At 37.9% G+C, this 23,781-nt stretch overlaps 2 protein-coding genes across 7 annotated transcripts in view; one reads left to right on the top strand and one right to left on the bottom strand.

Moving 5' to 3' along the window:
• Positions 1-23,781, bottom strand: part of LOC133528210 (phosphofurin acidic cluster sorting protein 2) — a 170,710-nt gene that overhangs the window by 33,949 nt on the left and 112,980 nt on the right. The gene's annotated exons all lie outside the window — the stretch shown is intronic.
• On the top strand, positions 514-21,818 carry LOC133528585 (NADH-quinone oxidoreductase subunit B 2-like). 2 transcript variants are annotated; one of them, XM_061866023.1, is made up of 5 exons: positions 514-1,093; positions 1,615-1,804; positions 15,780-15,907; positions 18,385-18,554; positions 21,663-21,818. In XM_061866023.1, exons 1-5 carry the CDS (start codon positions 1,050-1,052, stop codon positions 21,788-21,790), a joined length of 660 nt encoding a protein of 219 aa, XP_061722007.1. In that variant the 5' UTR covers positions 514-1,049; the 3' UTR covers positions 21,791-21,818. The 2 variants fall into 2 exon arrangements, with proteins under 2 accessions (XP_061722007.1, XP_061722006.1); XM_061866022.1 differs by having other exon boundaries at positions 515-1,093; positions 18,385-18,610.

Raw genomic sequence — 23,781 nt, 5'->3', positions numbered from 1 at the left:
CGATACCCGTGTCCAGTTGTCCACTATGCACGTTATAGTAACCTATGTTATGTTTTAGTACATTATGATACAAGTGCAAAAAGTATAGAAGGGAGTGTTTTATATCGAAACGAGTTGCGAATTACCTATTCGCACGTGTATCGTGTAACGTTTTACAGTAGATGTGGCCCTTTAAATTATCGACATAGGGACGTAAAGTGCTAATTACCGCACTGGTGCGGTAAAATAGCATCACATGTACTGTAAAAAATATCTACCTAATAAAGAAAATAGAAGTAATAATGGAATCTGAGAAATGCAACTCTGAGCCATTAACAGCCACGCTAATCAAGATAGACATTTAACAAAAGGTTAAGATGCTATCAACTCACTTAGCCATTTATGCTGCATAAATACGGCTTTATATCTCTTTTATTCATGGATACTAAGGAAAGAGATGGAACATGAATATTTGCGTAAATATACTTACAGTATTAGATTTAGAAGGTCATTTCGGTTCAAAGACCCCACAACATACGCAATCGAATACATAATCGTGCGCATAACATGATTGCAAATGTTGATATATCTAAATACGATTAAAAAAAAAAATCTTTATTACCAACATTATCAAATACAAATCAAATTATCAAGAAATGAGTGTTTAGACTTTTGAAAAACTTCGTTAAAATTCCGGTGCTACTTATCATTTACATTACTGTTACGATTTTTTAGTTCTTTGATCACGACCAACTAAATCGCTTAGCACTTTAAAACCTCATAATTCAATTTAGCTTTATTTTTAAAAACTCTATTTCATCTAAACTTTAAGGTTGCTTTTGGGTTATCAATATGAAACTAATACGATTTTGCGGAAATAACTAACCTGTTCGCTTGACGTTTCTATCAAAAGTTTCGCGAACATAAAATGAATGTCTCTGGAATTTTGTTCAAATACCGAACGAGTGACGTTTGTCAACTGACGGCGTGTCAGTCTTGTTAGGTTGTCGCGTGGGCGGTGTGAAATTCAACATTTGTATAATATTCGTTTATTATTTATAAATAGTGCTATGTTACGCATTGGTGGTTACGCGCTAAGATATGTTCGGGCCAGGTTCGTGTATTTTATATTCGATTCGAATTCTTTAGAGTGCACTAGATAAATGTTCAGACATTGTTTATTTCTGTAAACTCTGGAGTTCGGTAAATATTTAGTAAATTAACGATTTACATTGCAAAATTAATCCAAAATAATAAACACACTCGTAAGCTTTGATTTTAACAAGTCCCTAGAAAAGTCTGAGAGACAGTGCACAGAGTGTACTCAACTGGGGAATTTGTGTAAGCTGTCGATTTACTAGATAGCAAATAACATCTCGGAGACATTATCCATGCGACAAAGAACATCGAGTCATTGTTATCTTTGACCTCGTATTTATACACAGTTAACGGAAACGGGCGAAATTCAATACTTTCTCTCGCACAAAGGATCTTGTGTTCCCATCTTTACGGATAAAAACAATCACCTTTAACAGAAAGGGCAAACATATTAAAAATCTTGATTAGTTTTTCACGATAAAAGCCTGCGGTACTAAATGGGAGAGAAGAAATAAATAAAGCGATGTAATATTTCAGGAATGAGCTGAAGAGTTTGAAGCTGGTTTTGGGTGATGATGACCTAGTATCTCGGTGCCTCAGGGAGGCGAGTTTGGTGCCAGCGAGGCAGGCCAGTGCTAAGACTTGTCCCCCCGTCCCACCACATGCCAACAAGATTTTTAAAAAGGGAGAACCGCGAAGATACTCGCCTTTCCATGAGCCCGGGCAGGTAATTATGATTGAATATCAAGCCTACATTTGGTTAATAAAATTGTTGATGTTTTATTTATGTGTTTGTTATGGATGTTACCTAAAAACTAGTTAGTAGTTATTGTTTTTTGATAGGTTCTTTCAAAGGTCTTAAATATTGTGCATCGTAGTTTAAAAATCGTGAAACGAGTCACCATCAGTCACATCACTTTATAACTTTATGTTATAACAGTCCCTAGAGACATGTGCACAACAATACAAAGTAGAAGCTATTCAATATGTCTATACGTAGAGTATATTGGAAACGCCTAACTAATAAACGAGTACAACACTGAGCACAGCACCAGTTTTCTTTCCTTTTCCATCTATAGAAATATTAACAGCTGTTAAATCTCTTCGCGATGTACTCTTTGCCGCAAAAGCAATTATTCAAAGGGAAGAGAAATATTCCGAGAAATAAAATACCGAATTCAGCAATCCAGCTCTGAATTACCGTAAACCAAGATGGCGCCTCAATTTGCGTGCGAAAATTGCGTTCAGAGATTTACGGTTTAAAAAAAATTTTGATTTCAAAGTGGAAAATATAAATTGAATTATTGAGATTTTATCTCGAGAAGATAACTTAGTTATCCAATGGAGGAGGATCCATTGTTAAGGCGCGTGTTCCTTTAATATAAAAATCTTCGTCAAGATTTTTAAGGAATGAGTAGCTAGAGACGGTTTTTTTCATTATGCCATTCTTATCCAAAAGTATAGATCGATCTTATGGAGATATATATGATACGTGTGTATATGTCTTAAGTACACTACATAGTATTAGAAAGATAAATCATCCGCCTACATCTATTACATGGAGATAAACAAAGCGAAAGGTTATATTGTTCCATCTATTATGTCATAATTGCGAACATCGCAGACCATCTGAGTGCCATGCCATTTATGTATTAACCTTTTTTTTGCAGTAGGTAAATAAACCGGATAATTTTTATAATTTGTTAAGGTTTTATATAACCCGTGCGAAGCCGGGGCGGTTCGTTAGTGTATACTAAACAAAACAAGTTAAGGAATCAACATTTAAATTTGAACCTGAATAGCCGTCAATACAGTACAATTTATAACAGCCATATATGGAACAACATGCGGTAAAGGGTAACTTGTAGATGCTTTTGGCACAGGCACTCTGTTCAATGCACGTATCCAGTTAAAGCGACAAAGTGCCAAAACGTGTGCTTTACAGAGGTTACTACTTTCAACACGCTTGCCTTTAGCCAAGTAAAGCGATCCTCTGGGATAGAATTTCCTCGGAGAAATTCTCGGCTAAGGACAAAGTAGCGAGGCAAATATTGACGTGTAAACACAATATGCTATTCAATTTGGCCGTTTCGTTTCTTCATAGAAATCCAACAATGTATTTGCTAAGGATTTGTTGACATATAATACAATATAAGTAATTGTAATTTTATCCAAAGTAAGCAGCAGATGTTACGTGAAAAAGCGGTTAAATTGGCTTGCAACAGATTCTCTGTACAAATATCATTTTGAGAACTTCATATAGGTGATATATCAGCCACAGATACTGATATAAGAAATATCTATAGAATTCACTATTTCCCGTTCTAATTTTGAATGCCAGGAATCCAAGAAAAATAAAGAATAATATGGCCTAAGGGCCACTTGCACCAATCCTGGGTTAACCGTTAACCCAGGGTTAAATGGTACTGGTAACTCTGGGTTTAACCGGTTAACCCTGAGTTAGTGGCTAACTCTGGATGGCGTAAGTGGCCCTTATCGAGCGACACGAAAAAGCTTTTTAATAGGGTGGTGGCACCTATAGATAATGAACCAGGACCTAAGAAACATACTTTATTTTGCTCGGGACAAGAGGAACAGTATTAGGCGTCCGTCCCTACAAGTGAATCTATTGCCCTGGTGTTTTTCTTACCCCATCTAACCTTCTTATTATTTAAAAAGAAATTAAAGGTTATGTATTTATTTCATAAGTGACCAACACTGGAACCTTAAATATATAAATAACCCTAGTATTAATTAGCAATCAAGGAATTTGAATAATCTCGGACAAGCGAAGTATAATTAACGGTTCAGGGAATCACGGGTTCGATTAGGGTTCAGTAGGAACCCTTCGGGATTAGCGATGTATTAGGGTTCAGTAGGAACCCTTCGGGATTAGCGATGTCACATGGATAAAATGATCTGAGCATGAGCATAATGGTAGTAGGGGAGCCCAAGAGGGGATTTTTGTAGTTATCGAACTTGGCAAATAAGATATGAGTGACCTTGATACCCGTGGAGTCAACAATAATAACCAATTTAAGCCGTCTGTGTTGTCTGTTAGTTAGTGAGCGGTTAATAAATAGTTTTTAGAAAAAGCTTTTTTAGCATGGTTGTTAATTTTTTTTATCAAACTACTTACCAGAATCGATACAAACTTTACCGATAAACAGATTCCGCAATATGATAAAAACTTTATTGAAAACCAAGTGCTACCTTTTTAGATACATATATTTGTAATGTATTATCTAAATTATATAATTTAAATATAGGCCTTAATTTGACATTTAACAATTAAAATTTTGACATTAATTGATAATCATGTGTATGTAAATAGTTGACATTTATTGATTTGAAACAATCAACATACTTTTCGCCAAAAATGCATCGAATTGAATTAAATAAGTAGATTGTGGATTTGGTTTGTTTGGTCCAAATTGATGCTTTAATTATGCCGATACTTAATCTGACAATTATATGCACGCATTTCGTTAATCTGACGGCCACAACTTCTAAATACATTATCCGATTCCCTCATATCTTATTTGACACGCTCGAGTAACTACAAAAATCCCTTCTTGGGCTCCTCTACCATAAGGTTTAATTTCACCAGAAATGTGTTTGAGCTCACCAGGTCGTGTAAGTTTTCGTTGATTGGTTGGTTCTTGGTTGGGAGTCCATTATTATTACGTATTAGAGAGAGCCTTTGAATGATTTGGATTACAGGTTCTAATTGACTGGAGTACTTAATGTACTATGATGATTGTCGTTTTCTTTAAATTTGATTTGTAGTGTTTTACAGTTAGTATTTTTCTCGCTACGCTCTTGGTCCAATTTCGTAAACTTTCGCTTGCTTGGGTAGCAATATTAGCACGAGGGACAACAAGTTTGCCCCCCTTGTAAAAAAAAACTATTTTTTACTCTATTTTAAGTTCAAAGTAGGTACACACTCTTTAGAAAAATATGTTTAAAAGAGACCATCATCTACAATCTATCCCCGTATTTCTGTCACAACGACAGCTGCAAATTTCTTTTCAGAATACACGGTGGGTTAGCTCTCAATTATTAAGAACTTATTTGCACCTCGTTTTTAATTTATAGAGTCTGTGCGGAAAGAGTGCGGAAAGAGATGAGTCGTGGAATGTATGGGGCCCCATAAATTGCACGACTCTTCTCTTTACGAACAGACTTTATATTCTTCTGTAATAAAATAAAAACTTTCCAAGCAAATATCGAATACCGAGCCTTATTCTCAACAAACTACGAGATATATTTTGAGTTATCATGTCCTTTTCTTACACATTTTGGTTAACGTGAAAGAGTGTGACAGAAAATATAATAAGGTGGGAGAATAGGCTTTGCCGCAGCGGGGCCCAATTTACTGCGTAATGGCGTTATCCCTACGAAATGAGTATACGGGATAAAGAAAATAGACGTGTAGATTACATAAAATAATGGCAGATACACCGCCCTCTTGAAGTGTCACCTAATTGAGGTGGAAACCGTGGGTGGTTCTGGCTGTTTATTTATTCATTTAATCCTCTCAACGACACGTCTATCATGTGCAGCACTTCACCGTGAATCTTGTCGGAATTCACGAAAGTTGATATTGTGAGCAAATCAAGGTTGTTCATACTCTTGGGCGAGCGCAACGTACGAATGTCCTTGATTTGCCTCTCGCCGTGCAAGCGCGCCGCTTGTGTCCAGTCCGCGGCCTAAAAATCTTACCTAGGGTGCCGCCGGCAGCGAGGCAGGGTCAAGCTGCCGGTGGTTAGGGCCGCAGAGAGAGGACACGACGTATTATATATTATGTAGACTGGTTCTTATTATATAATGAGGAAATTGTTCAGGTTTTAAGTCGCAAAATGAAGAGTCAAGACTTGCAGCAAAATGCACGTTTACAAAAACGATATTCTTTATTGGAACACATATTTTTCTACATATGTACCAATAAATAATTTCGTGTTTCTTTCAGAGTGGCATAGCAGACCTAATATTGTTAGCTGTTCACGTGTATAGCTACTCCCAGGTGAATAAATAGATTTTTCATAATCATTAAAAATAATGGTTAGGATTAGGACTGAAGTCCTTTGAGCTTTAAGACCAACTCTAGTCTTTAAGTCGAAACTTGAGTTCTAAAGTTGTTCTTGAGTAAAAATATTGAAAAAGTCCTTATACAAAGGTTCGGGTCCTTTAAAGTTGCGCTTAAAAGACTCAATAAAGGACTCGATTCGGGACTTAAGACTCGGAAGTTTTTTAAGCGAAGAAACGCGTTAAGACGAGTGGGTTCTTCAAATTTATACTCAAGACTTAAGGAACTCGACGTACCGACACAATCTATAGTCGTGTTTTCTCTAAAGTGATTCTAACGTCGTTTCGCTAGCTGAGATTATCCTCCCCAGTCCCCACGGCTACCTATCTCAGTTTTATTTAAAATAAATGTCAACTTTATGTGATGACAGACTTGATTCGACTTTAGATAAGTTTGGCGAGGCAGATAAGTCAATCTCCAATTTAAGGCCACCCCACATTAGCGTCGTTAGTAGGCGGGTCCACACAGAGCGAGCATACGCGCGAGGCAATTGCCTCACGCACAAACCGGCCAGTGTAGACGTGCCTCGGCCGAGGCAGCGCGCGCGTTTTCCTCGCCTGAGCGCGCGCCTGAGGACATTGCCTCGCGCGTATGCTCGCTCTGTGTGGACCCGCCTAGTAACGTTGACGCAACTGTTCAGCGACGCGATTTTCCATAGCGCTGACTAGACACCGACGCTAGTGTGGGGTGGCTCTTAGTGTAGCGATACGTATAGCAGGCGTTGCAAATTATGTACAAAATATTATGTGATAATGACCAATCGCTTTTCGGTGAAGGAAAACATCACTAACGTGAAAACCGAACTAGTCTCAACAAAGCTCTCCTCTGGATTGGAGCATCGGAAGGCGATCTGTTTTGTAAAAACTCACAAATTTTGGGATTAGGTTGCCGATGGGACCCCAGGCTCCCCAAGTGAGTCATGGTAAAATACCAGAACAATAGGGCAGGGCAACGCTAGGAAGATGATGATGACTGTAGCGATATAGCAATGTCAGCTCCGAATGTGGGGACTGCTCCGAGGATATGTTCGGATTAATCCCTACCGCTTCTTTCCACCATCGCTCTCCGCGACAAAATTTCCATCTAGACCATATAGGTAGTTGGCAGTCCTCAACTGTGCATTTCTCCAGAAACGTCCTGCCTCGCACAGGTAACTGAGGAACTGTCGCCCACAGTATTTCCGGACCGATACGACCTTCAAACCTTCAAAAAAAGAGCTTACTCCCATCGTAAAGGCTGGTAACGCACTCGCAACCCGTCTGGTGTTGCAGGTATTCATAGGCGACGGTAATTTGCATTCCATCAGGCATTTCATTATTCGTCTGCCTCCTGTCATAAAAAAAAGATCACTAGCTAGAAATTTAGCAAATCTTGCACGTAACAAACTGATTGTTGTGGTTACGAGCGGAAGCTGAGAAGAAACTCTGAAAAGGGCTTAATAACTGCTACTGAAATTTTCTTTGAGATACGTGATACCTACGCCAGGGGTTGTCAGAGAAACTGCTGACTTTTGACCTTTTACATTTGTAGTGTGACTTGGCAATCTTGGCATACCTGTGAACAACAGAAAATGTGTATAAGTTTCCGTGTTATCATGGATATAAAGATCGATGCACAAACAAAAATTATTCTGAGTGAATCTTTTTTTTTTGTCACTCGTAGCCATGGTTACGATCACCTGGGTCACTTTTAAAACCCTGGTTTTATGGTATTGAAAATAACCAAACACACATTTTTAGGGCAGTTATATATATATATATATACTCTCCCGGCCGGTTTCGACCACGGCGACTGTTTCAGCTCCGTCGAATACGTTGGTGTGCTCGCAAGTGGCTCGCGTAGCCGATTTTATTTGCGAAGACCCGTGCACACGACGGGCAAGAAAGCACACCATTCACGTAATTGTACGTAATAGCCGCTGGTGGGCGGGCTTTCAGCTCATCCCGTCTGACATCGAGTTCCACAAGTCGACGGGATTCAAAATCACTTGTTTGCTTAACTACGAAAGATCTCCACACAGGGCGGTCGGCCGCCTGCTTCTCCCACAGAAACGGGTCAATGTTGCAGCTTTTCATGTGGCGCTTAAGCACATCTTTATACCTGAGAAGTTGCCCGCCGTGCTTTCGCTTGCCCTCCTCCAGCTCCGAGTAAAAGATGCGCTTAGCCACCCGTCCCTCAGCCATCCTTATAATAAGCTCTTGGCATAATGGTTCTTCTACTTAGCATAGGTACTAGTAGAGCGTACTATTGTCGCCTGGTAACAACAAAAAATAGTTGATTCGCCCTTCTAAAAGAAACTTGTATGCATTGACGAAGCAATACCGCTTCGATGAAATGAGCAGGAATCGATCTATCTATTAAACTTCTGTGATTCGCCCTTCGTGATTACATTATACTTTACTTGTAGTAGCACGCGAATGTGCTGCCATCGTACACAATTTTAGAGTATCATTTTTAACAAAAAAATATCTCGCCTAAATTGGGGGTATTTCATACACGTTTTGTGTGGCGGCCATCGTGCACGTACTTTTTCTTTGTTAGTGAAATAATTGTGTTTTAGCAAGTTTGTAATAGTGTTTAGTGTTTTGGTAAAAATGGGAAAACGCAAACATCGTGAGGAAGACGAGGAAGATTACTTGGAAAGGAAAATCCGAAGCCTGGAGAGGAAAAAATCGAAGATTCGTCGTAGGCGCCGTCACCGTAGTTATAGCCCCAGTACGTCCTCCTATACAGATAATGAATACGAATATATGGACCAAGATATCGGCGAACCCGATCCCTTGCTAGAGGATTCGCAATATGAAGGTAAGATTTTCAGTTACCGTCGCCTAGTCATTTGACAAAATATGTCTTATGTATGTCGCTTTGTTTTATTACGTGCAATGAGTATAGTCTGTAAGGCTATTACCGTCCCTAATCTATACCTCAGTTCAATCCGTGAGGTTGAACGCTGTGTAAACGGGAGGCACATTATATTCCTAGAGCATAGTCCGTGAGGCTATGCCGGAATACTTTATATTTAAAATACTTTGTTCCACCGAATTGTCATTGCTATCAGTCTAGACTACAGCCCGTGAGACTGTATCATGACTGCCCGTGTTTTTTCAAGAAATAATTAGAACTTTCGTATACATACCTACGTACGTGGTTATTGTATACACAAGTACAAACATAATTAGTTAAAACCCTACCCTACCAAATATTGGGCAATTCATAAAGTTTACCGAACCGTTTATACGGTCTGACCAATATAAGTGTTGATCTCTGGTTAGAAACATTCAGTACCTAGATTTGGGTCAGTCAAAATATTTGAACTCATATTTTTATTACTGAATTTTAAGCAGTATTGTGAAGAGATGGACCGTATCGTTACAGAATCCCCATTGATCAACAACACTGTATACGACTTAACTGATGATGAGGCCGGAGCCTCAATGTCGGGTCGGCAAGCAGCCCTTGCTGCCAGCGGGCTGCGTTCGGTGGTCGTGCAGAATGGCAGCGCCGGGACCGGGCCCCGCGCAGTGGACACGCTGGCTCCCGCGCCCCCTCCCGCGCTCGCCCCTGCCTCCGCGCCGGCGCCTGCGGCCCCGTCCACGACGTCAACCACATCACCCGCTCCCGCGCCTACACCCGCAGCCGCAATCGCACGGGATACCGGTGATACACTTAATATACAAGAATCTGCGCCGACTATTACTGCTCTTGATCCCGGTTTATTATGTTTGTTGGGCGACGAGCCCGTAAAGGAAGAAACATTTGGCCCTTGCATTCACGACGATATATCGACGAGATGGTCAGACATTCTAGTTAATGGAATGAAGGACGATATTAGGAATGACATTTTAAAACTTTACGAAATTCCACAAAATTTAAAATTAGCGCAAGCTCCTATAATCAATCCCGAAATCAAGGCGGCGTGTAACGATAATGTCCTAAAGCGGGATAATATTCTAAGTGACAAACAAAAATTGCTCGCGACTATTATAACTGGAGTTGCCAACACATTATCGAACTTATTGACAACAGATTCTTTAGATAATAACAAACATGTGATTATAAAGTCGCTCAGCGATACAGGTAGACTCTTATGTCACTTACATTTTTCAGAGACTCAGAGCAGGCGTAATTTCTTGGTGCCTAGTCTAAGTAAGGAGGTTAAGGACAACATTAAGGACTTAAAGCGCGACAATTTGCTTTTTGGTAAGGACTTACAAGAAAGTCTGAAGTCGATAAAAGCAATGACAAAAACCGGAGCAGAATTAAGGCCGACTACTGTCGCAAAGCCTAAATGGACGCCCAAGCACCAACAGGCAGGACCGTCGACATCGAAATCTTTAAACTGGAGGGGCCAGCCGTCGTCGGCGGTGCGGCCGCCGCCTCGCCAAGCGCCAGCGAGGACGAGCTCCACGCGTGGTGGGCGCAGACCGCCGCCGCCGTCCCGCCGCACGAGCGACCGCCGAGCGCCGCGCCCGCACGGCCGGAGCTCGCGCCGCTAATACCGGATGCCGATGCCCGATCTCAGGCTGGTAGACTAAAATTTTTTTATAAAGAATGGTTAGGCATAACCAAGGATCCTACCATTTTGTCTTGGATCCGTGGTGTGCGTATTCCAATATCGGACTGTATATCTCAATCGAACTTTCCTGTCAACAAACCCGAGTCGGTATCGCATGAGACGAGTATGAACGAGGAGGTTAAAAAACTTATTAGTTGTGGTGCCATACAAGAATGTGAACCTTGCCAGGGTCAATTCTTGTCGAGTATTTTTCTTATTAAGAAGAGTAATGGAAAGAATAGATTCATTCTCAATTTAAAATCATTGAATAAGTTTATATATACCCCTCACTTCAAACTCGAAGATTATAGGACAGCAATGAGACTTATATCAAAAAACGCTTACATGTGTTCAATAGATTTAAAAAACGCGTATTTTGCTATAAATATCGATGCAGAGCATAGAAAATATTTGCGTTTCCTTTGGCAAGGAAAAACATATGAATTCCAGGTATGCCCGTTCGGGCTAAATATTGCTCCATACATATTCACGAAGTTAATGCGTCCAGTTGTGCATTTTTTGCGCAATCAAGGTTTTTTATCAGTCGTTTACTTAGATGACTTGTTACTCTTTGGTGACACATATTCTAACTGTTTACTTAACTTTAATGTAACAAAAGACTTGTTAGAATCATTAGGGTTTACGATCAATGTTATTAAATCGGTAGATACACAGAGTCGTACGGCAAATTTTCTTGGGTTTAGCTTCAATTCTGCCGATTTTACCATTAACATTCCATCCGAGAAGCGACAGAGGATTAAAGACGAGCTTTTATACTTTAAATCCATTAAAAGATGTAAGCTTCGTAGTTTCGCACACTTAATAGGATTATTAGTTTCCATTTGTCCAGCAGTACCGTACGGCTGGATGTATACTAAGAGACTTGAAAGAACCAAATTTATTTATTTAAATAAAAATGATGACTATGATCAGTATATTAATATTCCGGATAGCTTAAATGATGATTTAAATTGGTGGCTAGGTAACATAGACACTTGTAGTAATCCGATACGGACAGGAAGTTATCAGTTAGAGATATTTTCTGATGCGTCCCGAACAGGTTGGGGAGCATCTTGCTCTGATATGAGAGCCAATGGCCAGTGGTCTACTCATGAGCTTGGTCATCACATTAATAGTTTAGAGTTAAATGCCGCGTTTTTTGGTTTAAAAATATTTGCTAAGCATTACAGAAACTGTGAGATTTTATTAAGGATAGACAATACCACTGCGATTTCATATATCAATCACATGGGTGGAGTTCGATTCCCACATCTGAACGATTTAAGCCGACAAATATGGCAGTGGTGCGAAGACCGTGGCTTATACATATTTGCTTCGTATGTTAGTTCAGGAGATAACTATATAGCAGATGCAGAATCGCGCCGAAAGCATGCAGATATAGAGTGGGAGCTAGCTGATAGTGCCTTTCGAAAAATTTGTAATTCGTTTAAGAAGATTCCAGAGATTGACCTTTTTGCTAGCCGGATAAACAAGAAATGTCCTAAATTTGTTTCGTGGCATCGTGACCCTGACGCGTGCAAGATCGATGCATTTACCATATCCTGGTCCTCGTATTATTTTTACGCTTTTCCACCATTTTGTCTAATACTCAGGGTGTTGCAAAAGATTATAATAGATAAGGCGGAGGGCATTGTTGTTGTGCCACTGTGGCCTACACAACCGTGGTTTCCCCTTTTTGAGAGATTGTTGATTTCTGAACGAATAGATATCCCACCTAAACCAAATTTATTGTCCTCCCCTTACAGTGTCGAACACAAGATGCACAGGAGTCTTACCCTGGTTGCCGGAGTGTTATCCGGGCGGCGTTCTTGAGACAGGGTACTCCTTCAGATGCGGCAGACATCATGTTAGCGTCACTCACAGAAACCACTCTTAAACAGTATAATTGTTATTTAAAAAGATGGTATTTATTTTGTAATGATAAAAGTTACAATATTTTTGATGCCGGTACAGCAGAAGTATTAGATTTTTTTACGTTACTTTTTAATCAAGGTAGTCAATTTGGATCAATTAATACCGCGAAAGCAGTATTGTCACTAATATTGAATACTAGTGTTATAAATAATCCAACCATAAAACGATTTATGATGGGAGTATACAAACTCCGGTCTCCAAAGCCACGATATGATTGGACTTGGGATCCTTCAATCGTTCTTAATTATTTAAGTTCTTGGTATCCAAACGAAAGTCTTTCTTACGAGCATCTTTCTAGGAAGTTAACAACTCTTTTAGCTTTAGTTACAGCACACCGAGTGCAAACCTTATCGTTGATTAAACTTAGCAATATTCATAAATGTAACAGAAAATATATTATTGACATTACAGATAAGATTAAGACATCAGCGATTAATCGCTTGCAGCCAAAATTGATTCTGCCTTATTTTGATGAAAATCACTCCATTTGCCCTGCAAGGACTTTAGAATGTTATCTGGATATGTCATCTAGCAAACGATCAAGGGATTGTGATTTTCTTTTAAGTAGTTTTAAGAAACCATTCCGAAAAGTTTGTTCACAGACCTTGAGTCGATGGATCAAAACCACTTTGCTCGAAAGTGGTATTGATACATCGGTCTTTGGATCCCATAGTACGAGACACGCAAGCACGTCAGCAGCCAATCGGCTCGGGGTGAATATAGAACTGATTAGAAGGACCGCCGGTTGGTCAGATAATTCCTTGACATTCGCTAGGTTCTATAATAGAGATGTTCTTGCGGACTCGTCCGAAGTGTTTGCTCGTACTATATTACAACATGCTAACATTAATTAAAGCGTCTGTTGATTATAGTTAAACTAATAGAAACTCTTTTGTTTTATTTTTCATATTACCAACATAAAATACATGTTTCGATTCCTTGGCTATTTCGTGTCACTCTAAACATCTACAAGTAAAGTATAATGTAATCACGAAGGGCGAATCACAGAAGTTTAATAGATAATCAAACGAACTTACCTGTAAGTGATGTTCGATGACTATTAAACGATGTGATTCGCCCGAGTGATTACAACCCTCCCTAACCCAAACTGGTCAAGCTCCAGATTCTACCCAATAGGACACAAAATAGCGCACTTATTTGATGGCCTTTTTATAGGAAACGTGTATGAAATACCCCCAATTTAGGCGAGATATTTTTTTGTTAAAAATGATACTCTAAAATTGTGTACGATGGCAGCACATTCGCGTGCTACTACAAGTAAAGTATAATGTAATCACTCGGGCGAATCACATCGTTTAATAGTCATCGAACATCACTTACAGGTAAGTTCGTTTGATTATCTATTATATTTATCGTTTCCTGAGCATGCCGTTAAATAGTTTAGAATAGTTGCTAATAAAGTTTTGTTCCGTTCATTTTAAACACCTCACCCGCTTAGCAATCTCTGCACTGTAATAATGTTTCTTACATTATCCTACTAAAACTCCGTCAATAATTTCGCTTACCATTAGGTACTAGGCAAAATCTAACACTTAAAAGTAAGACTACATAAGAAGAATAACACCCGCACAATCTGCATTAAAAACATCTCCAGTTCCCAGATTTCCACAAAATAAACTTTTACGATCGTTTTATTCGTGTCTTAACAAATCTGGGAAACGTCTCTCGGCGCTGAATAGGCATGTTTATCGGTTCGTACGCACCCTGTGGATAGATAAACAGGAATAGAATCACTTGTAAACACCACATTAAAGTACGGAACGGATTCACGAAATTTGAGAAAAGTTAACCTTTCATGATTATGTAAGTGATGGTCAAACATTGTGGGTTCAAACTCAAACCGCAGTTGTGCTGTAAATAGAAGAAAGAATCGTTCTCGAAAAAATGCAAAAAGATGACTAGAAATTTGGTCAGGATCCTTATCTTACACGGACAAGAAGTAAATTTCAAAAAGCGAGGAGATTCCCTAAGTACTTATCCTGTTACACAATTTTGGGGTTAAGGGGTAGAAGATGGTTTACTAATGAATGGACAAAAAACTTTTCCCAAAGTATCACATCCTAAATTATTATACCCAAATTATCATTCACCATTAAAATGTTTGGTAAAACAACTTATCGCAATTTTACAGTTAGTAAAACTCTTTTTTGGCAAGTTATTGTCAAATAAGTTTTTGTCTTAATAAATTTTGACAAAGTAAAATGATATCAAATGATACGAGTATTGCGACCGTACAAAATAATTGCGAAATTTGCGAAGCGTGAATTTGCCAAAAATTCATTTGGGAAATGAAACTATTGCAATATGTTTATTGGGAGGGAGTGAAATTTGGCGAAAAGTAATTGGGCCAAACGGAACTACACCGTAGAAGATAGAAAAGGTGGACTATATGAAAAGGAATGAGGTGTCGTGTCAATATGACTATCAACAGAGAGGAATTGGAAGCAGCTTCACCACAACTAGCTGTGATAATGGTAAAACAATGAATATTATCAGAAACACAATGCCAACTCAAACGGTGGGCTACTCGTATTATAAAAACGTCTCAATAATATGATTCTAAGTCCAAAGTGTCAAATTCGTCAACAAAGCAAGGCCGTGATAAACCATTTTACACGAAGCTAATAGAGTATATTAATCGCGGGATGTTTGCGCGGTGAGTCACGGTTTAGTATTCGATGCACGAGCACTGAGGTGTATGCGCTTGCATGGTCTGTGAATGGGTTTTACTATGTGTTTAAATATAAATCGAACCAGAAGCAGTTTACGTGTTCATGGGTACTTTACAATAATTTTAGATAGCTGTGCGTCAAACAATCCGACAACAAATCACCATACCTAATTCTTTCCGAAATATTTAGAATAATAGTGTTGGATCTTATGGACGCCTGGCCATTTTTAAACACAAGCTAGTTAAACGAATTGGGTTTTATAATCATATTTTGCTTCGACGGCTTACAAATAGAACAGGTTTTTTTACTGCACAAAGATCTTTTCTAAAATCACAAATTATTAGTGTACTATCAGGGTGATATACCTTTCAATTCAGAAAGGGCCGGAGCCAAAATGCTACAAATGCTTTATAATAAATGTTTGTTTCAGTCAAGGATGGAATGGGTAGTGGCTCGAGCGGATGACATCCTCAACTGGGGCCGCAAAGGGTCCATTTGGCCTCTGACCTTCGGCCTCGCCTGTTGCGCCTTGGAGATGATGCATTACGCCGCACCTAGGTATTTAACTTTGTGTTACGTATCATCAGGTTCAAATTTGCATGGACAATTTATGAATGATTTCATTCATAAATTGTCCATTCACTTTTGAAGTATACCGTACGTTAGCATTAGAATAGCCATGATGTCAACCTCAACTGGGGATGGAAAGGTCGCTCTGGCTTCTGACCTTCAACCTGGCCTTCTGAGCTTTGCATTATGGAATGCGGTACTCGCTTTTCTCACCCTGCTAGTCAACCAGGGGCTACCTGCCTCTGACCTTCTGCCTCCCTTGCTACGTTTTCGAAATTATACTGTACCTTCATTACACATCTAGGATTAAGTTTTTGCCACATTAACGTCGCACACTCAGTGATAATTCTTATTTGAATGACTCACTCGCTTCTCAGAACTTGAAGAGCAATTTGTCGATATTTGATTATAGCAAGAGACTTGTCGCAAGTGTAACTTGTATTGATTAATGAATCAGGGTTAATTAGCGACATATTGATACCGTAAATGTCTGATGAATTATCTCATTTGTCGTTATCTTGTTTTAAAAAAGGCTCGTTTTTCTCAGTCATAAATATTCATTAAAATTGTGTCAATAAAACAAATCTAAATAAGAGAAAAAAATAACAATATCATGTTAAACTTAAATCAATGATAATTGATAAGACATCAAGAAGATTGATAGCTGACTTTGAAAGCATTGACTTTACTATTGTAACCTTACACATTAAAAAAAATGTTCTACGATACTTTATACATCATTATTTATTATGCCATACATAGGAGATGCAAAAAAATCACTATGGGCATGTATATGTGCAAGTTCTTGTAACGGACAAATCCCAACAGTTGAAACCTAATATCACCTGAGATGAGGAATGCTTATCGCCCTTCAGCATTGGCTTACCAATACTAACCTAAGAAACAAAATGCTGCAAGATGCCACTATTAACTGAGCATTAGTGCACCCTATTGCAACCACATAAGGTCTACCAATGGTTAGTTGTGTGTTGTTGTTGGTAGACAAGTTTCATAAAAGATACGTCGTTTTGTAGAAACAAGTGTAACGGATACAAGTGCGTAATCGGAGCCCCGGGTCTCGTTTACCTGTTGCATAATTAAGTACTACCTTCTGTAATCGCGGCGTATAATTTTGCGATAACGATTATCTGCTTTGCTGACCTTATCGTTTGAGAGGCGTGCAACTTTCAAACAATTCACGCTTGAAATTAAGCCGAACACATATACTCGTATATGATTTTAGAAGATATTCCGGGTCTGTTTCTCAGTCCAAGAAAAAGTTTAATGTCCTTTTTAGGGTTCCGTAGCCAAATGGCAAAAAACGGAACCCTTATAGATTCGTCATATCCGTCTGTCTGTCCGATTATGTCACAGCCACTTTTTTATAGGGTTAAGTCAAACTCAGTAGATTTTGTTATTTAAGGAGTAAATATAACTTAGAAAGCGGGATAATTTTGAAAATGGCAATAATCTAGAAGCACTTTCTAGTGTAACAACAGTAAGCAAAATGCTTTGGCAGGTAAGCGTTGCATTAGCGTAAGTGCTGCTAAAGTATGAAGTGCTTTGGGTTTTATACAAAATTACCGCGTTTTCGAAGTTATCCAAATGCACCTTACTTAACCAACGTAGGTATAATATGAACCCTCTTAACGAATAACTACAGCTTTATCTTAAGAAGTCGATCTAAAATGTCTATTAAACATTTTTTTTATTAGATGTGATTAAAATATTATGAAATATTTCTACAGTTAAATGTATGATTGAATTCTCGGGTATAGGGGTTAAATACTAATAAACTTTCAAAGGCACAAAATCCAATACTAAAGTTCTAACACAGTCTAACTTAACGCCTGAAAATTACTTAATCAACCAACTCGGGGCTATATTCAATAGAATCTTATTATTGCTTGGAAACTATTGAGGCGTGTGGCAGTTCCAATAATCCGTAAAGGTTAGGTTACATTAAATGTCATCTGAAAGGTTGTTCGGTGGTTGAGTATATTTTAGCCGGCCGGAGAATTATAAGTTTCGAGAACATTATTAAATCAACCCTTTTCTGGAACGTCGCTTTAAAAGTGTTACCTAAGCTAGAATAATTTCAGTCACACACATTTAATTTTAAATAAAGTTTAAACTTATATCAAATCACATTTATTAAAATAGGTACGTGTTAAATGCCCTGAAAAGGGTTTGCTGTATGCGAACTTTTTGTATATGTAGAGTATGTCCTACGGGATTTCATTTCCCTCAAGTTCAGAGCAGCCCTACCGCGGAAGAAATCCCACAGAAAATCACAGAGAGATCAAGAGATAAGTACGTACGTCCTCGCAAGAAGCAAGGTCCTGATGTGCTTGTTCCACCAGACTAATAAAGCGAATTCCGACCGAATAAAACTTTCAAAGTTCGACAACGACGTCGGCGACGCGCAATTGTAGGAGGCGTATTATATTATGTTTAATTTTCAGATACGACATGGATCGGTACGGTATGGTGTTCCGCGGGACGCCGCGGCAGACCGACGTAATAATAGTCGCTGGCACGGTGACCAACAAAATGGCTCCCATCCTGCGCAAGACGTATGACATGATGCCCGAGCCGCGCTGGGTGGTGTCCATGGGGAGCTGTGCTAATGGTGGTGGGTATTACCACTACACGTACAGCACTGTGCGGGGCTGTGACAGGATTGTACCTGTAAGTGTTTCTATACATATATGCGGCACTCGACATGTCTTATATAGTTGCAGGCGCGGTGACTAACAAGATGGAACCCATTCCTCCGCAAGACCAATGACATGATGCCCGAGCCGCGCTGGATTGTGCCAAGGGTAGCTCCTCAAAAAACACTATCATTATTTCCTACATATCTACAAGCACAATTTTGACTTGGCAACTAAATTCGTGCGGTGCACAGCGGTTTGAATTGTAGGATTGATCGCAAATACGCTTGAAATAAATCTAGTAACCCAGTACGACTAAAGTTTAAATCAGGTAGGATTTGTTTTATGAGTACTGTGATTAACTTAAATACGAACTTCAAATTAAATTTTGTCTCAGGCACTTGAAATACTTGATAAATTTAAGAATTAGGTACCTATTTTACGACGTACGCTACGCTTTGACGACTTTTAACTTATTTAAAGGCATCAAAAGATAATGACATTTGTTTGACGATGTAAGTAAAGAGCAAAAAATATTATATAAATTATGGTATTATTTGGACAAAAAAAATTTTTTTGTGTGAATTTTGCTCACGACACGTTATTTATTTTTACATCTTGGCAAAAAAGAAATCATTACAATGAATAAAAGAAAGAAAGAAGAAAAATGATGAAGTAATTTTTTTTACACATAAATATTGCGAGCTTCCTATAAAGCTTTAATGTCTGTCAGTAGGTATGTTTAAACCAAGTCACACAGTGGCAGCGTCGCAATCAAAAATACGTTATTCACCAAGTTATTACAGAAACAAATTTTCACGAGTGTTATCATTATCTTTAAAACAAGACCGATTACAGAAAACTTTGTATGATATTTTAGTCTCTAAATGCGGTTGAGAATACGCCTTTAAAATCTGGAGGGTTTTACCAGCCCACGGTGTGCCCTATTCAATCACTAAAACTGTTTCTGTTTCTTTTCCTTGTTTGTAAATTTTTCTTTGACAACGCTGATTGGGCCTTATACTTATACTAATACTTATACTGTAGTGTAACAAACAAAGAAAGTTGAAACAAAGTTTGTACAACCATTATTATTTGACCGTTTTGTACAGTATGTAGTGGAGTTGCAGGCGTACATAGGCTACGGAGACTGCTTACCATCAGGCGGGCCATATGCTTGTTTGCCACCGACGAGGTATAAAAAAAGCATGTACACAGTTCTAATAAATAATAATGTGTAGTACGTATTATTATTTATTTGGTCCAATTACGAGAAAATATTTGTAATCTCTACCCTCGGAACCAAACAAATGGAGTTTTCCTTTGAATATCAAATAACGAAAGATTTGTTGAATTGAAATTGGAATTTTATGTATTTCCCTTTGAGATTTACTTTTTTCTGTTACCTACAGTTTTTATTTATTCAAGTAGGTAATACCTACTCACTTATTTCAGGCGGGGTTTACTTAATAATAATAAAACATAAACAGAGTGTAAGTACTTGTAAGGCTGTCATGAAAAACTCTTTTCAAATTTACATAGCAAAATAATAAAAATAGAAAATAAGTAAGTGCCTACTTTAAGAATGAACATAAAAACTCGAGCAAATGATTGATGGGTAAAACGATAGTTTGACATTAGGAAACTACACCTTATTTGATTGAAACCGCCCCATATCTTAGAGGTGAATATGTAGGTCTTACTGAACAAGTTTGATTAATGTACCCCGAAAACGCGAAAGAGAAATTGGTTGTCCCATATTTATTTTAGGTTGACACAGCCGATTTTTTCTAGATTTAGATTTCAGTCCTATAGTAAAAGTTGACAATTATGATATACCTTATAATCTCACGCAATTTGGCTAAAGATTGTAAAACACATCGTCAGTATAGAGATTCAGGGAAATTATGATTCCTGGATTATAATTTCTAGAATATGTTAAGTGTCCCAAATTTTTATAGTTTTTATCTACATCTATATCATATCATAACCTCCCTATGATATATTCAGAAACGATAAACTAACGACCTGTATTAACAAACCTGTATCTGTATCTAACGTAATTTTAACTTTATCGATAACCGATACCTTGACTACATTCAAATTTAGAACATCTCTGAGAAACAAAGAAATTTGATTTCGCCTCTATTCTAATATCAGTCGAGATGACGTTTTATTCGAAATGAAGTGTCAGTAGCAAACAATTTTGACATATTTCTCGAGTTGATATCGAACGATATGGCAGTTGGCGCCGACTTTAATTTGTCTCTGAATAAAAAAAACAACGGATGCGTGACATGCACGAAAAAGTTTGCATTACCGCCATTTTGACATTTAATTAGTTTGTAAGTATAAAATTACTTTGTTATGTTGGAGCTTAAGATTTATTTTCTTAATTGTTGGGAATGTGTTATTTCTATAGGGCTCCTTTCTGTTTGTTTGTTTATTTTTTATGAATTTATTGTTGATAATTTGGAATGATTAGTGTTAATGTGACATGTTATTATTGTATTTGCACGGGTTATGTCAATATTTGCAAATACAGACTTCATTAAGTACTTGATATTGATGTAGATATGATATTAAAGCAGTTTATGTAACTGTATATAATTAGGCATTAAATTACTCGTGCGATCCTTTTATGAAACACATTTCATTAGTTTCATAAACCCGCACTCGTATCTTAATGCCTTTCATTATGTAGCACTCACATAAACTACTATAATGTTTCTGTTTATTTTAATATTTCAATTGTTGATACCTGTGTTAGAAAGTATGTTATTTGTAAGTGTAAGGGCTCATTTAGACGGTGCGAGAACTCGCATGCGAGTTTCTTTACATTGCGGAATTTGATCGGTCGGTTTATTGGATGTAACCTCAATAGATCGCAATGTAACTAAAACCGCAAGCGAGTTCGCACGCCGTCTAAATGAGCCCTTAATGTGTCGTAATACGATAACATCAACGATAGTTGCAAACCTGGGGCCTTGCTTCGAGTCCGTCTGTTTTTTGTACTGTATGTTTTAGACGTCAACCAATATATTTCTTCTTCTTTCTTCTTCATCTATAATGAGCAAAAATTCCAGGTGGATATCTACGTGCCCGGGTGCCCGCCGACGGCCGAGGCGCTCCTGTACGGGATGCTGCAGCTCCAACGGAAGGTGAAGCGCATGCGAGTTGTTCAGGCCTGGTACCGGCATTAGTTCATTGTTAATACATTTATCATATGTGATTTGTTTGGATTGGATTGTTTTTATTTAAAATAAGTTTTTACCAAAAATATCATTTTCGGTACAAGCTTTAATCGCTGACTGTACTTTTTTACCACAGGCAACTAATACTCATCGAGACAATTCAAAAAGCCCCCAAACACAATACGGTTGCGTTGTTTCATCACAGAGTTCCTATGGCCATCTACTGTCTGCATCATCAGATCAGCTCCACGGTACCATAATACTACATTGTCACTCGACTTACATATGTATGTATGCAAAATTTCATTTAAATCGGAAATTGGGAAATGGGTCAATTTAACTTCCATTCTAAGATTTGACCTAACAAACTAACAAACATACTGACAGGGCAAGTTAAATAAAAGCTTATTAAAATATACATATTTATAAAGTCAAAAGATATCATTTATTTATGAAGTTATTATGTACGCCAGGAAGCATTATGAAGATCTTCCAAAAATTAGTGACATACATAACTATAATACAAGAAATAAAGGAAAACTTGCAGTGCGGCGGCTACGATTGGCAAAAGTTAGGAAGTCATTTGTAGGACAATCGATCCATTTTTACAACAAAATACCTAGTTACATAACAGATTTACCATACCATATGTTTAAAAGAGTTATAAAAACCAATTTAACTAAGAAAGCCTACTATAAAGTATCAGATTATTTAACAGATAAAAATGTGTGGGAAGATTGTGATGTGAAATTGTAACGTAAAGAGTAGATACTAAATATGTATAAGTGTTAATTACTACATACTGATAAGTAACAATAATGTACATTGACGGACATAAGTGTATCTTGTATACCTATATGGGAAAAAAATAAAAATAAATAAAATAAATAAAATAGTTAAATGCTTAATGAACCTTGGTAATGAGATTACCCGATTCTGAAACGTTTGTATATACTCGTAGTAATACTGGATTTTGACAATAATTAACGTGGAGAAAGTTTTGATAACTTCCATTAAAACCTATAGGAGTCAGTATAAGTTATGTCCAGAGTGAGGATATTTGGGAGAGTGCGCCATTAACCGTCAAACTTCTTATTAAAATAAGACATTTATGTTAGTCATATTACTTACTCGTATGTCGCTGCATATAATTCAGACGGACTCCAGAAATACGGAAAGAAATATTATCACAACAAAGGAATATCTACGCATCACGTTATCTGCTCCAAGTCATTTGCTGCTTGCATTCCGGAAGACGCTTAGAGCTCGTCGTGGGACGTTTATCCTTTTTACGTCTCGACACTTTACATTCCTGGGAAATACTGCAATAAGTAGCTGAAATCATAGAAAATAATATTTGCACTGCAATCACCTAACGTTCATACAGCACATAATTATTACTAAAAGACACATATTTTATTATACTACCATAAACTTCCCAGTTTCCATTAGACAAATCCAAATGACATTTACCATGGTAATCTTGTATTGATAATGTGATAAATAATGTAGTTGAATTGTAGTATGAGATATATTGAATGCTATCGGTCGAACACAAGTACGTACTCCAACCAATTGCATATTGGTATCAAAATAACCCTTTTACTTCGCTTCGTCCGTATTTTATACAAGTGTCCGAGAAGTAACTAACGGCCCGATTCGAAGAATGATTAAGACACGTTTAGGATCTCGGAAAATCTTTGCAAGATCGATTACTAAACGACATGTCAAAATTGACGTTTATTTCGATTCCGCTGTGATCCCATAAATAAGATCTATCTACGATATTTCTAACGTCAAAGAGACATTGATTGCCCGAATCGAGCTGCTTCTTTCAATTATACGACATACAAACGATAAATGAAATCTAAATGAGAACTTATCGTTATAGTATCTCATTCTTCGAATCGGGCCGTTAAGGTGTAACAATATATAAAATCGCTCAGCCATGCGACGAACAAAGATGAAACAAACTCGGATCTACAAGGGAGCGCTTCAGGGTGAGAAAACA

The sequence above is a fragment of the Cydia pomonella genome, chromosome 19 (assembly GCF_033807575.1).
Source record: "Cydia pomonella isolate Wapato2018A chromosome 19, ilCydPomo1, whole genome shotgun sequence".
In the NCBI taxonomy this organism is placed as follows: domain Eukaryota; kingdom Metazoa; phylum Arthropoda; class Insecta; order Lepidoptera; family Tortricidae; genus Cydia; species Cydia pomonella.
The sequence above is the reverse complement of the archived record's forward strand: the minus strand, read 5'-3'. Positions and strand labels throughout refer to the sequence as shown.

Bases quoted from the DNA above. Each gene is read 5' to 3' on its own strand.
- LOC133528585 (XM_061866022.1), top strand. From the start codon at position 1,050: ATGTTACGCATTGGTGGTTACGCGCTAAGATATGTTCGGGCCAG. The intron at 1,805-15,779 runs GTAATTATGATT...TGTTTGTTTCAG, and splicing joins CTTTCCATGAGCCCGGGCAG to TCAAGGATGGAATGGGTAGT. The intron at 15,908-18,384 runs GTATTTAACTTT...TTTAATTTTCAG, and splicing joins ATGCATTACGCCGCACCTAG to ATACGACATGGATCGGTACG.